The sequence below is a fragment of the Hermetia illucens genome, chromosome 1, assembly GCF_905115235.1.
Source record: "Hermetia illucens chromosome 1, iHerIll2.2.curated.20191125, whole genome shotgun sequence".
Taxonomy (NCBI): Eukaryota; Metazoa; Arthropoda; class Insecta; order Diptera; family Stratiomyidae; genus Hermetia; species Hermetia illucens.
Genome location: NC_051849.1, coordinates 70,422,447 through 70,434,805, shown reverse-complemented (window position 1 = coordinate 70,434,805; position 12,359 = coordinate 70,422,447). Strand labels below are relative to the sequence as shown.

Here is a 12,359-nt window from a genome sequence, read left to right as displayed (position 1 = left end):
CACTCATTTAACACTCAACTCATTTTGGACAAACATCGCCAAATTCGGAAGGAACTCTTGATTTTCTTCACTTACGCTGCCACGCGATTTATTACATCCCTAATAACTGCACCAGAGGAATAAAAATAAATCCACGAAACGCATAAAATGAAATTTAAAACGGCTTGTCCTGCTTGCAACCAAAAGGCTGATTCGATTTCTGATTCACTGAAGTCCCACTTCGAATGAATAATACTCGTACAGTCGATATGCCTCTTCGCAGACTATCTATAATTTTCAAGTGCCAAACGATTGAATTTCAAATAATACAAATGTGCTTAGTGTGCCGAAAGCCAACATATAAGTATGCATGTATAAGAACTGCAAGTGTCTGATTCCTCCAATGAAACTTCCAAACCCCTCCCCCGGTTCCTTCCGAACTAAATCCTCGAGCGTTGCACCTTCGCTTCAAATCGATATCACAACACTCTTATGAACAATACTCCCGTGAATCTGGAAACTAGGAATATCAGTAATTTCCATTTGAAATTCAATCAATTTAATTCCACTCAAACTGCACTCGACTCAATATGCGCTCGGCAATTTGATTTTATATTTACAGTTCGATTAGTCCGACTCGCTTGACTGGAACCTAATTCATTTGATAGGTACATCGGATTCCACTTACAGACGAAGGTTGTGACCCAATTGCCGGAATCGGTAGACAAAACGCTACTGGATACACATGTACAGACATACCTTCGTAGGAACCTACTTATATGTGCGTCCCAGCATAGTATCCAATACTGAGGGTTGAAATTGGGAAAGGAGATCATTGCCTAACTTATTCCACATTGTATGTTGACTACGAGTTGATCCTTGGAACTCGCAAATCGAAATTCACTCCTGGAAAATATCTTGGCCTTCTCGTCGAATTCAAACCATATCAAAGCGATTCGAAATGGAATTTTGATTAGTTTATCAAATGTGGCTTACCAAGATAAGTAGAACTTCGCATTGATGAATATTAGCGGGAATGGATACCTACATAGCAAGGAGCAGTTGGTGTACGGTGGAAAATTAATGATTTTCTGACCTTGATTTCGGCCTGAAAGGAAGAACCGACAACAAAGCGCTGTTCGAATCAGCAAAAGGCTTATGCCGGGCGCTAGATTCTATTTTAGGCGGCTGAGTTCAACTCAGACAAGGATAGACTTCATTTCATTCATGATATATTGATGCATGAATGTTATGAGATCTCTGAAGAAATTAAATTACAGCTAATTATAAATAATCAAGCCATACTTATAATTCGACGCATATTACTTCCTTGCTCAGGTTGGATTGTGTTTCGAACTCGACTTGCTTTACTACAAACCACTTTGATTTTGGAAAATCCTGAAGGCTTAGTGGTCAAAGAGACTCCCATCCTAGATCCAATTTCGACTGGATGATGGGACGGATCAATTAGGGTGGAACAGTCTCCTGGCTGAATTTTCGCATAAATATCTAGCTAAGACTCACAAATGCAGAACAAATATTGCCAGAAGGCTAGGTGGAAGATAAAGGGCTGCCAAAAGACTTAAAGTTGCAAAAACAAGTAAAATTTGCATATTAGGAAGTCCTTCCTACAATTTGCATTTATATTTTTCAAGCATAGAATAAACTACCTGCGACATGTTAGAGACCGGGAGGAAAGTGTCAAAAGCCGAGGTGAAACCGTCACAAGAATTTCAAAGTTCAAAGTGCGAGACTATCTGTTGATTCGCCCTAAACGATCTACTGCGCTCTACATATTTTATAGCATTTACCATACGTGACCACGTTTTTCTCATTTCCTCTGCCTTTCGCAGTTTGTTCTGGATAGATGCGACCATGCAGTTTGACGCATTCCAATCTTCCTCACACGATACCATTCTCGGCAATTGATTTTTTGGTACCAGCAGATCTCCTAGAGTTTTCTCTACGTTTCTCTTTTCTTCTACAAATCTTGGACAATCTTTCACTGCACTACATGCTCAGGGTCCTCAGGGTCTCCGTCACAGTTTAGACAATCGAGTCAGGAGTCCAGTTTAAAGCTGCGCAGGTACTAGCGATAACCTCCATGCCCCGTGATAAACTGAGTGAAATTATAGTTGATCTCACCGTGTAGTCTCTCCAACTACTACTTTATAGCAGGAATGAGCTTATGAGTCCACCCACCCTTTCCCAAGCGTTCCCAATGCTCTTCCCATCTATTTACAGAACTTTCTTTTTCGGCGTTCTTCGTGTGCGATAACTGAAAAATAGACTTCGCATTGTATATGTTTGTCATCTCATCTGCCTAAGCGAAGTTTAAAGGGGGCTCCCCATACATGCAAAAGGGGGACCTACATTTTTTTCACCGAATATAGCTATGTGGAGTATCAAATTATAGGTCTCGATTAATACTTTCCGAAACTGTTAGTTTTGACGTGAATTGTAAAGTGCACGTGTAAGAAGTCAAAATATGCACACTTAAATTGGGACAGGATTAATTTTCGGAAACTACTCAACCTGAGCATAAAACCTGGGAAACGCCTGCTGAAGCAACACCAACAGCTCTACCACCAAACCCTATCTCCACCTCCATGTGCTGATCGCTGGGAGTCCTTTCTTAATGAAAAACTGGAAACGAAAAAGGATGAAGGTGAGCCTCCCGCACCTAAAAACGGGACAAATTGTACCAACTTGTCTTAATGGGTGGGGGTTGGATAATGTTGACAACCCTACACGGAAAACAACCGGTTACGAAGCCACAAAAGGATCCTCGGACTGAGTTGACTACACAACGACGAACCCGACAGTGAAAACGAAGTAACGATCTGCGCATTTTCTCATGGAACCTGGGCTCCCTGTACAGAGATGAAGCTGCCAACCGATACCCTTTCCCGATATAAGGCCCTACAGAGGAGACTGCATAGTCGGAGAAGGATATGACATCAAAATCATACTTGGAGATTTGAACATTCAGGACGGAGCCCGTATTCGGGCGATACGCTGGTTCCCATAGCTTACATCAAAATATCATACAAATACGAAATGTTAGATTCTCAAAGAACGCGGGCACGCGGAGAGGCTTATTATGAACTTCGTTGAGCGGAGAAGCGACTTCATAGAAGGAAAAAAGAAGCGCGGGAGAACCAACAGGTCTGTGAACTCGAAAAGTACAGGGAACAACTGCGCCAGGCGCGCAAATTTTACTAACAAGTCAACAGGATAAAGAGGCAAATCCGATTTTCTACAAAATGGGCATATTGAAGCGATGGATTGAGCATTTTGATGAACTGCTCAACAACCAAAGTATCGGTGAGTTGGAGGTCACGACAACAAAAAACGATGGACAAATACTACCACCACCAAGCATAGAAGAAACAGTCCGTGCAATCCCCCAGCTTAAAAACCAAAAGTCGCCAAGGACCGATGGAATTACAGATGAATTGGTTAATTATGGAGGCGACCAACTACACCAAGTATTTCATCAACTGATGCTCAATTTATGGGACAGCAAATCAATGCCTGATGACTGGCAATGGGACATCTGTCCCATACATAAACAAGAAGATATCACGCAATGCAGCAATTATTGAGGTATTACGTTGCTGGGTACCATCTGTAAGATATTTCCCGCTTTCCTGCTAGGTCAGATAGTCCCATACGCCCGAAACAAGGCCTCACTCCAGGCAAATCAGCAACAGATTAGATTTTTTCTGTGCGGCAAACGACAAAATTGATAAGACTGACTGGGCTGACCCTGGCCAATGTGCGAGGCCAGATAAGGCAGCAGGATCACTCTTAAGATCATTCGACATCAAGGGGATGTCCTATCATGCGTCGTCTTTAACCTGGCCCTGGAAAAAGAGAACCGTGATGCTGAGGTAAATGCGAGGGGTACGATCCTCTTTAAGTCCACTCAACTACTGGCCTATACTGACGATATCGACATCATTGGAAGAACGACCCGAGACGTACAAACTGCGCTGAAGGCGCGAGATCTTGGCTGCATATTAATGAAGGTAAGACATGGTGGCAATGTCAGCACCAAACACCAAGCAACCAAAATCAAACCGGACTGGTCGAATATTCAGATAGGAGACTATAACTTTGAGACCGTTGATAATTTCTGCTATCTAGGGTCGAAAATCACAACCGATAACAGAGTCTGTTGGCAGCCAACACAGTCAATTTCAGCTTACAAAAACTCTCTCGCTCGAAACATCTCACCATAGGGTCCAAGCTCTTACTGTACAAGACTATGATTTTGCCAGTCCTTATGTATTCCTCGGAGACATGGGTTCTTAGCAAGCTTAACTTAGCTCCGAAGAATTTTTGACCCCTTACATGAGGATGGACAATCCCGTAGCCTACATAACGACGAAATCTATGAGCGGTACCACGACCGTCTGGTTGTGGATAAAATCCGGTTCAATAGTTTGTGGTAGGCGGGTCACCTCATCCCTATATATGAGGATGATCCAGCCCGAAAAGTCTATAAGAGCAACATCTATGATAGAAAAAGCAGACGCCTGAAATGGAACGATAACATAGGCCATGACCCCAGGCAGCTTTTAGAGATATCGAGTTGGTGGACCTCGGCGCAAAACCGGGATGTCTGGAGTTGCTTATTAAGGCAGGCCTAGAATGGATACCGGTTGTTGTGCCGTTGATGATGATAACTTCGTGGAAGATATGTTGAGGTTGGAAGCAAATTGAAGTGGAATAAACGCAACAGTAAAGCGAGAAACACAATTCAGATGTGTGCGTAGTGCGCTCGAGATAAGCTCCGATTGACACGCAGTTTCAACGAACAATGAAGATTTCAATTCGGCAAAGTTCGCTCCACGTCGCAAGGTTTGTTGCAATTCCGTGCGCTTTCCGTTTATGGCTGTTATAATTGAATGTAATTTATTTGAATGAATTCGTTTTGAGAACTGCCGAAGGCACTATTTGCGTTGCAAGTGCTAATTATTAATGTCACTTGCATTAGTCCCGCCGCTTGTGGGTGAGAATCCTGTATTCTAAGATTACATTGGAAATCCAAGCAATACCTTCATTAAAAACGCTGCTAATACTCACCAATATTTGTTACATGCAAAAACGTCCGTTTCTCACTTTCCAACACAGAGCGTAATCAATAAATTTACGCGCTACACATTCCAAGATGTTCGCTGAATTCCAGTCGTTTGACGTTTCATTTCAGGTGACAAATGGTGAGTGTAGCTGTCTACATCGCAATCTGCTGTGTTATAAATAAAAGTAGGAAAACAACTCTTTTAGATATATAAACTGTGAATCGATGTTATTGAACACAACGAGTTCTACTGTCGATTATTCATTGGTGACGTAAAAAAAACTAGAAAACGGAGGCCAGCAAAAACAGCATGTCAACACTAGAGCTGGTGAGCATTTTGCTGAATATATGAATTCAATGGTTTGAACATTTGCTGTATTTAGGTGCGGGACTTTCAAATCCTAGGGTGCAAGGATGAAGTGAAACGAGGAATAGCTGCTCGAGTATATGTCGATTTGATAGACGGCAAGTTTAATTTATCGTAAATAAAGGAAGGAATGCTAAATATTAGATGCTTCTTCACAGTTTTTAGTTATTCATATTATTGAATAATACCACCTCTTCTGTTCTACAGTATCCGAAATTGATATAACTTTACTAACTTGTCAAAATAATGCAAATTCAGAATTTTGATGCATGGGGCACGCTACACATATGTACAGACTCGTATATATACACGCCGCACAAAAAAGAGGGTACCCGTTTTTAGTCGAACTAGTTAAATTTAAGAAAGCCTCATTTTATTGAGCTGAGGGATATAATTTGCTTTGCACGTTTAAATAAGTGAATCTGTGTATTCGGTTTATGATAGGTCATTAATAACGTGGTAAGTCCTTTAAAAGTTGAGCTATAAAAGGAACAGCGCCCACCAACGAGGTGCTCACTTTTTTTATGTGCAGCGAGCGGCATCACTGCGTTGAAATTAAAGGGGCCTCCATATCAGTATGTATGGGAGTGTACATTTTTTTTCACCAAATATAGTCATGTGAGATATCAAATGAAAGGGCTCGGTTAATACTTTTCCGAACTGATCTTCTTTTATATTGGCTGAAACACAGGGGAGTGAAGACTCAAAATGTCTCATTCTCAAAACCTATCCAACCGAAAAATCTGCAAATCTAGGCCTAAAATTACATCGCGTTTCGATATCTGCACATATAAACTTAATGATAATATATCACCATATTTTATAAATTTACTCGAAAACTCCCCTTAAGTTTAGTACAAAATTTGGTAGCAGTATAGGCGACAATTCTGGAAACTTTGATCTGTATCCAACTATCATTAACAAAGTTATAAAAGGTAATATTTCGCACTTTACGTAAATTTATTGCTATTTAAGAGGTGCATATAATCATAACCACACAAAGTGAACTTATATGAATAGCGGGTTCCATGGAGACATTTTAGTTTTCCAATCCAATTCGGTGTCACCCTCAACGGAAATCACACTTCCTAGAGATACAAAGTAATCAACATTTTCGAAGCTCTTGGCCATTGATGCAGATAGGAAGAGTGCGATGACCCGTCAGACTGAAAACCTTGGTTTTATTTGTGTTTATCTTCAGTCCAATTCTACCAGCCTCTCTTTCCAAATCCACAGCTATTTGGCCAAATTCCATGACCCGGTGACAGAGCAAACAGATGTTATGACCGTAGTCGAAGTGTTGGAAGAAAGATGTCCCCGTTCATTGAACTCCTCCACGACCTCCGGACAAGCAGGCATGGAGAACGTAATCGATAACAAGAAGAAGTATCATAATATCAGCCACAGGATGCAATCCTGGCAGACTCTGCTTTGGACCCCAAAGTCCTCTGATATTTTACCTCAGTGCAGCACGTGGCATTTAGCGCCATCATATGTGGCTCTGATAATGGTTATTAGTTTTTTCCGAAATATCCTTCCTGCATAGAACAATCAAGATGCACTCCCTGATCACATTATAGAAAACTTTCTCGAAATCGATGACGAGCGGGTGAAGGAAAGATCTAAGCTCCACGCATAATACCAAAATTACCCGTAGGCTTTTGATGGTGGTCAAAGCAGAAGAATCCGGAGCCGAAACCAGCCTGCTCTCTGTCGGTCAAAGGTTCGAAATGTTCCAGAGCATCCCTTACGGTAGCCGTCAGAAATAAACCGATACCAGATTCGAGGCTGCTGCTACTTGCCTTTCTAGAGTACAAAAGCACATTGCCCTAAGTGTAGCAAGAGGGAGAAGAGTACTCTCCAAAGTCACACCATCACAAGACTTGTTAGCATTGATGAAGGGAATAAGTGGTTCCCGAAATATTAGCATTTGCAAGCTTAATAACTAACACTAGCGAGTAAAAAACAAGTCAGGAAACCGGAAGCTCAGCGCTTCAGGTATGAAAGGTTTTGTGTATTTCCTTTATAAAGAGATTAGCATGTAACACGTAAAATATGCATATATTATGTGAAAATTTCCACTTTCAAGTAATATTTACATTCATAGTCTTGAATTTGCAGAGAAGCGACAGTTTTGACCTAGTATAACTTTGTTAGTAATAGTTTGATTTTCACCAAATTTGGCAGGATCATGCTCTATGCTGTAGCCTACATTGCTGCAGCGATTCAAATAACCCGAGTGCATGACAGCTCCTGATCACATTGCCAAAAATAAATCAATTGATGGAAAGCCCTGTATTGATAATATTTAACCTCATACGCTTCACACTCTTAACCCACACTCAGTTTAATATTATTAGCAAATACAAAGAATTTAACCTACAACAGATATAAACAAATCGGGAAACCGGAAGCTAGACGCTTCAGGTATGAAAGGTTTGGTGTATTTCTTTTATATAGAGATTTGAGTGTGCATTTATCCCATTAGTATGTAGCACGTAATATATGCATATATCCACTTTCAAGTGATATTGACATTCACAGTCTTGAATTTGCACTGAAGAGACAGCTTTGACCTATAATAACATTGTTAGTAATAGTTCGATATTCACAAAGTAGGATCATGAGCTATGATTTAACCTACGTTATTGCAAAATTTTGTGATTCTAGAATGAACTTAAGGGGGGTTTTCCTGTCAATTACTAAAAAATCTAGTAATGTACTATTATTAACTTTATTTTACCAGGCATCGGTATGGAGGGTATTTCGAAGCCTAGGCACCATGTAGTGGCAGACCCCTGATTTTTTTCAGATTTTCCGGTTTGCTAGTTTCTGAGAATGGGTTCGTTAAAAAAATGACCACTTTCAACCCCCCGCACTCCCCACCTTTTCAACAAATGTCAAAACTAAGACCGGCTTCGAAAAGTACTGACCGAGACCTTTAATTTGATACCTCACATGACTATATTTGATGAAAAAAAAATTTACACCCCCTTAAATTCGACGTAAACGGATGCAACTCACTATATGCGTGAGCGTTCACAGTTCACACCTTTCTACCAAATTTGGTATCAATCGCTTTAACCGTCTCTGAGAAAAATGCGTGTGATCGCTAGAAATACCGTGTAATTACACTCAGATGATTTTGTAAATCCGAATGAAACTGAGGATATTATAAGTGATTCTAACGATGTGCTTGCCTTATTTTTCGAAAAGAGCAATAAAGAACAAGAATATTAAAAAGCTTTATTACAATTTTTCCTCACTTAAATGTAAAAATTATGATACAGTAGAATCCCGATAACTCGTATGGTCAAAGCAATGACGATTTGGTACGAAGTAGCGGGATTACCAATTATCAGGAATGCAAAATAACGAAAATTGACTCTGGAGACCGGCAAATTTGTACGAATTAACCGCAAATACAAATTATCGATGTACGAATTATCGGAATTCCTCTGTACTATGTAAAATGTCAAACATGATTATCTTTTTTTTCACGCATGTATTGTACCTTAAGTTTAATTGAATTCAGAGATGAAAGAGTATAAAAAGGGCTGGCATAGATATACGTCAACTATTTGTTAATCGTGATAAATATTTGTTCGGCATATCCTTAGGCAGATGTCTCCCGTGGCCACAGAATATCATAGGAATAATGAGTGTTCGTCCACAGAAGCTTTCATTGAATTTCCGATCTATGGAGTGTCCCAAGATTCGATACCAATGGCTAATTGGAATATCTTTCACTTTTATGTAGCCTTAACCTTGCCGCGAAGGCCAGCAAAGCGAATGCAATGCTTTCCAATTGTTTTAACAGATTGATCAGGTAGCTCATCATCATCTTAACTCCACCGAAAATTTATAGCGAATAGCAAAGGAGACAGTATTCAAGTAATCTATACCAAACGATCGTCAATTTCTAATTTATGGAGTACGAACTGAATGGGACCACTTTCAACCATGTCCCGAATACGAAAATCTTCATGGTTGGTATTCTTGCAAATTTGCCAATTGGCCAGTGTTTTACCGACGAGAAATTTGTGGTAGAGGCGTTTCTTTTCACGGATCTTCATTTGAACATTGTCAGTCCAAATCCAAGCATTCGATCATGTTGTTTTATCGATGAATTGGTTCTCAATACAGCAGTCAGAGATGTTAAGGTGCAATGGTCCCAAAGTAAACGGCTTTGCAATCAGTGACAGTCATAAAATTTCTACGTCTTATGAGTATATAGCCAATTTGCATTTTACTCCTCCCACTCACACTATAAAATGTAAGAAGATAAAACAATCATTTGATAAACCATGTATTGATAAGTACACAGAGGTAAGTGACCGCAAAACCTACATTCGCCACTCTCATTGCGTGCTCCAAAAAAATTTGCTCCATGGGCATTTTTCCGAGGTTTTTTACTCAACGCGATCATTTTTTGATTTTCAACGACATGTAATATGTTGCTTTGGTTGGCCTGTCGCGTGACCTATCACCAAAAGAAATCAGTTAGGATTTAACATAGTGGACTCAAACTATATTTTATTTATCTCTTTCCCTAACATCAGCAATTTATTTTTGTTTTGAATTGGGACGTAACTTGTTAGACGAAGTCTTAAAATGAAAGATTGCCTTGGAAGATATTTTTCCTTTTTATTGGCTAAAAGTATCTAATTTATACAAATACGTATTTGGGGGACCAGCTGTTCCCTTCTTCAGTGTTTTATCTTCTGAAAAATGTCCTTCACCATTTGGGTTTTTATAGCCGTTACTGTAATTATATATTATTCCTAAAAGTTCCGCCAAGGTGGAAAAATTGTTGCCCATGTCCGTGTTTAGCCTTTTTTCGGGGGAAATTTCGAGATGTGGAGACTCGTAGGAATCTAGTCTCCTAACGTCGTTCACTTCCTTCAAGATGTTGGCATTCTCCAACGACAAATGGTGTCCTTGCTCTATTATATGTCTGGCAAAAGTGGACCTTATGTGTGGGTTATTCTTAATTTTAGCGGATTCTGTCTCCTTTAAGTGCTTTAATACCCTGATGTGGACTAGTCGTTTTGTTTGCCCTACGTAAATCTTGTCGCAGTCTGAGCAGGAAATTTTATAAATGCCCCTTTTTTTCGGACACTCTTTTATGTCCGGACTGATTGTAATCGGGTCCTAAGTAGGTATCGTTCGCTGGTCGAGGTGACCCGGAATCCATGTTTATATAGCTGCCTTTTGATGTTCATATCTATGTTCTGTGTTCACCTCCTGGAAGAGTGTTGTAAGTTGCTGTCTTGAGGCCGTTGGATCTTTTTGATCCGATTTTCGATAAGGTTCCTGTTGTAACAACTTTATGATTCACAGGATGGTCACAACACCGCTCAATGAGGAGAGAGAATATAAAGAAATGAACTGCATCCTGGAAACAGCCAAGAAAAATGGATACAACAGGAACCTCATCGAAAATCGCTACTATTACTAATTTAGAATCTATTCATACATTTGCCAAAAGTACTGTTCAATAAGCCCTTTTGGTAAATGGGAAGGTCATGTTGCAATATGAAGTATTGTTTTTGAATTTCATTGCTCATTATTCGGCTAGAAAACATATATATTAATATAAACATAGGTATGTATGATTAACTGGTCAGACTATGCAATCAACTCTTAAGTGCATGTGATCTGAAGTTAAAATAACTTTTTCATAATAATCAATTCCCAATTTTCTATTGGCTAACTTTAATTTATTTGAAATTCAACAGTTGTAAAATTGGTGAAAGTAAATCCGATTTACGATGCAGATTTGAAGGAAATTTATTTTATTGGAACTGAAATTGTTGATGACGCTCAAAGAAATGATATCTATTTACCTACTTCGAGCTATGGAGACTTGGACTTCCTTCAATTGGACGAAATTCAGAATAAATTATGTAATGATGACGCTAAAAGGTAAGGTGATGCATTCAGTCGGTCAACTTTCGTGTTTTCAATGTAATATCACTTCACAGTATTATATTATGTATTTGCGATGCCAGCTCCACCATTGTCTACTATCGGTTGACAAAAGGTTTTCAGCCGATGTGGAAAGGAAATTCAAAAGACGATTTGGGTTAAAGTACGCGTACATCCTGATTTGGATTTCGACGTTAAGTTGCTGTGTTTAATGGGATATGTAACATACATGTTTTTAATTGTGAGAGAACATTACAATAAATTGATATTAAAAATATATATTTTTTCTGAATAGTAAATATAACATTTATGAAAGGGACAAATGAAATAAGTGGTACAATATTTACAGCTGCTAGTATAGTTTATTCATATTTTCCTGGGGAATCGAATGTATTTAAAAAGCATGGACCTCTTCCTGGGGAAACATGCAGGTCCATAGTTTTCGATTTAGACTGCAAATTGCTCAGCTGCCCCAGAAGCACGAGAAAATACTCCCCAAAATCGGCCAAATACAAAGTAAAGATAGTCAAGGTCGACTGGGTTGCCCCTATTCTTGTTAGGAATTCAATAGCAATTGGGCGGCGGGCACATTAGCAGCTTATCATAGTGTTTTGTTAAAATGGAAATGTTTATGTGCAAGTACACTGTGCTTATTTCCACCAATGCACAGACGGTTTACGATAAAACAATGCCAAAAATTAAAGCACCATCCCCGCCCAGGACGACCTTACCAAATAGATGTAATGGTCCTTGTTTGATTCGATCAGTGCTTGTACACAGCATTATCAAAATTCAGCTCGAAAATTAGAAGAACAAATGTTTGGCTATTTCGTCCCCACGTACTCGAGTCGGCAATGGGACTTATCTGAAGTAGCTCTTGCCACGCAGCTTATCGAAAATTATGTGGTACCATCGGAACCGGAATAGTCGAGGCATATGCTCCACAAGAATTCTTCGGGGATGTCTTACAACCCCGATTATTTGCAGTTGACC

General features: G+C 39.6%; 1 protein-coding gene across 3 annotated transcripts; it reads left to right on the top strand.

Moving 5' to 3' along the window:
- Positions 1–5,178: 5,178 nt before the first annotated feature.
- On the top strand, positions 5,179–11,643 carry LOC119661132 (tRNA-splicing endonuclease subunit Sen15-like). 3 transcript variants are annotated; one of them, XM_038070333.1, is made up of 5 exons: positions 5,179–5,207; positions 5,275–5,396; positions 5,452–5,533; positions 11,177–11,363; positions 11,423–11,643. In XM_038070333.1, exons 2-5 carry the CDS (start codon positions 5,379–5,381, stop codon positions 11,526–11,528), a joined length of 393 nt encoding a protein of 130 aa, XP_037926261.1. In that variant the 5' UTR covers positions 5,179–5,207; positions 5,275–5,378; the 3' UTR covers positions 11,529–11,643. The 3 variants fall into 3 exon arrangements, with proteins under 3 accessions (XP_037926261.1, XP_037926260.1, XP_037926259.1); XM_038070332.1 differs by having other exon boundaries at positions 5,191–5,207; positions 5,258–5,396; XM_038070331.1 differs by lacking the exon at positions 5,179–5,207 and having other exon boundaries at positions 5,218–5,396.
- Positions 11,644–12,359: the final 716 nt, after the last annotated feature.

Coding starts and splice junctions, on each gene's coding strand:
- LOC119661132 (XM_038070333.1), top strand. Junction 5,534..11,176: donor ATATGTCGATTTGATAGACG/GCAAGTTTAATT, acceptor GAAATTCAACAG/TTGTAAAATTGGTGAAAGTA. Junction 11,364..11,422: donor TGTAATGATGACGCTAAAAG/GTAAGGTGATGC, acceptor ATCACTTCACAG/TATTATATTATGTATTTGCG.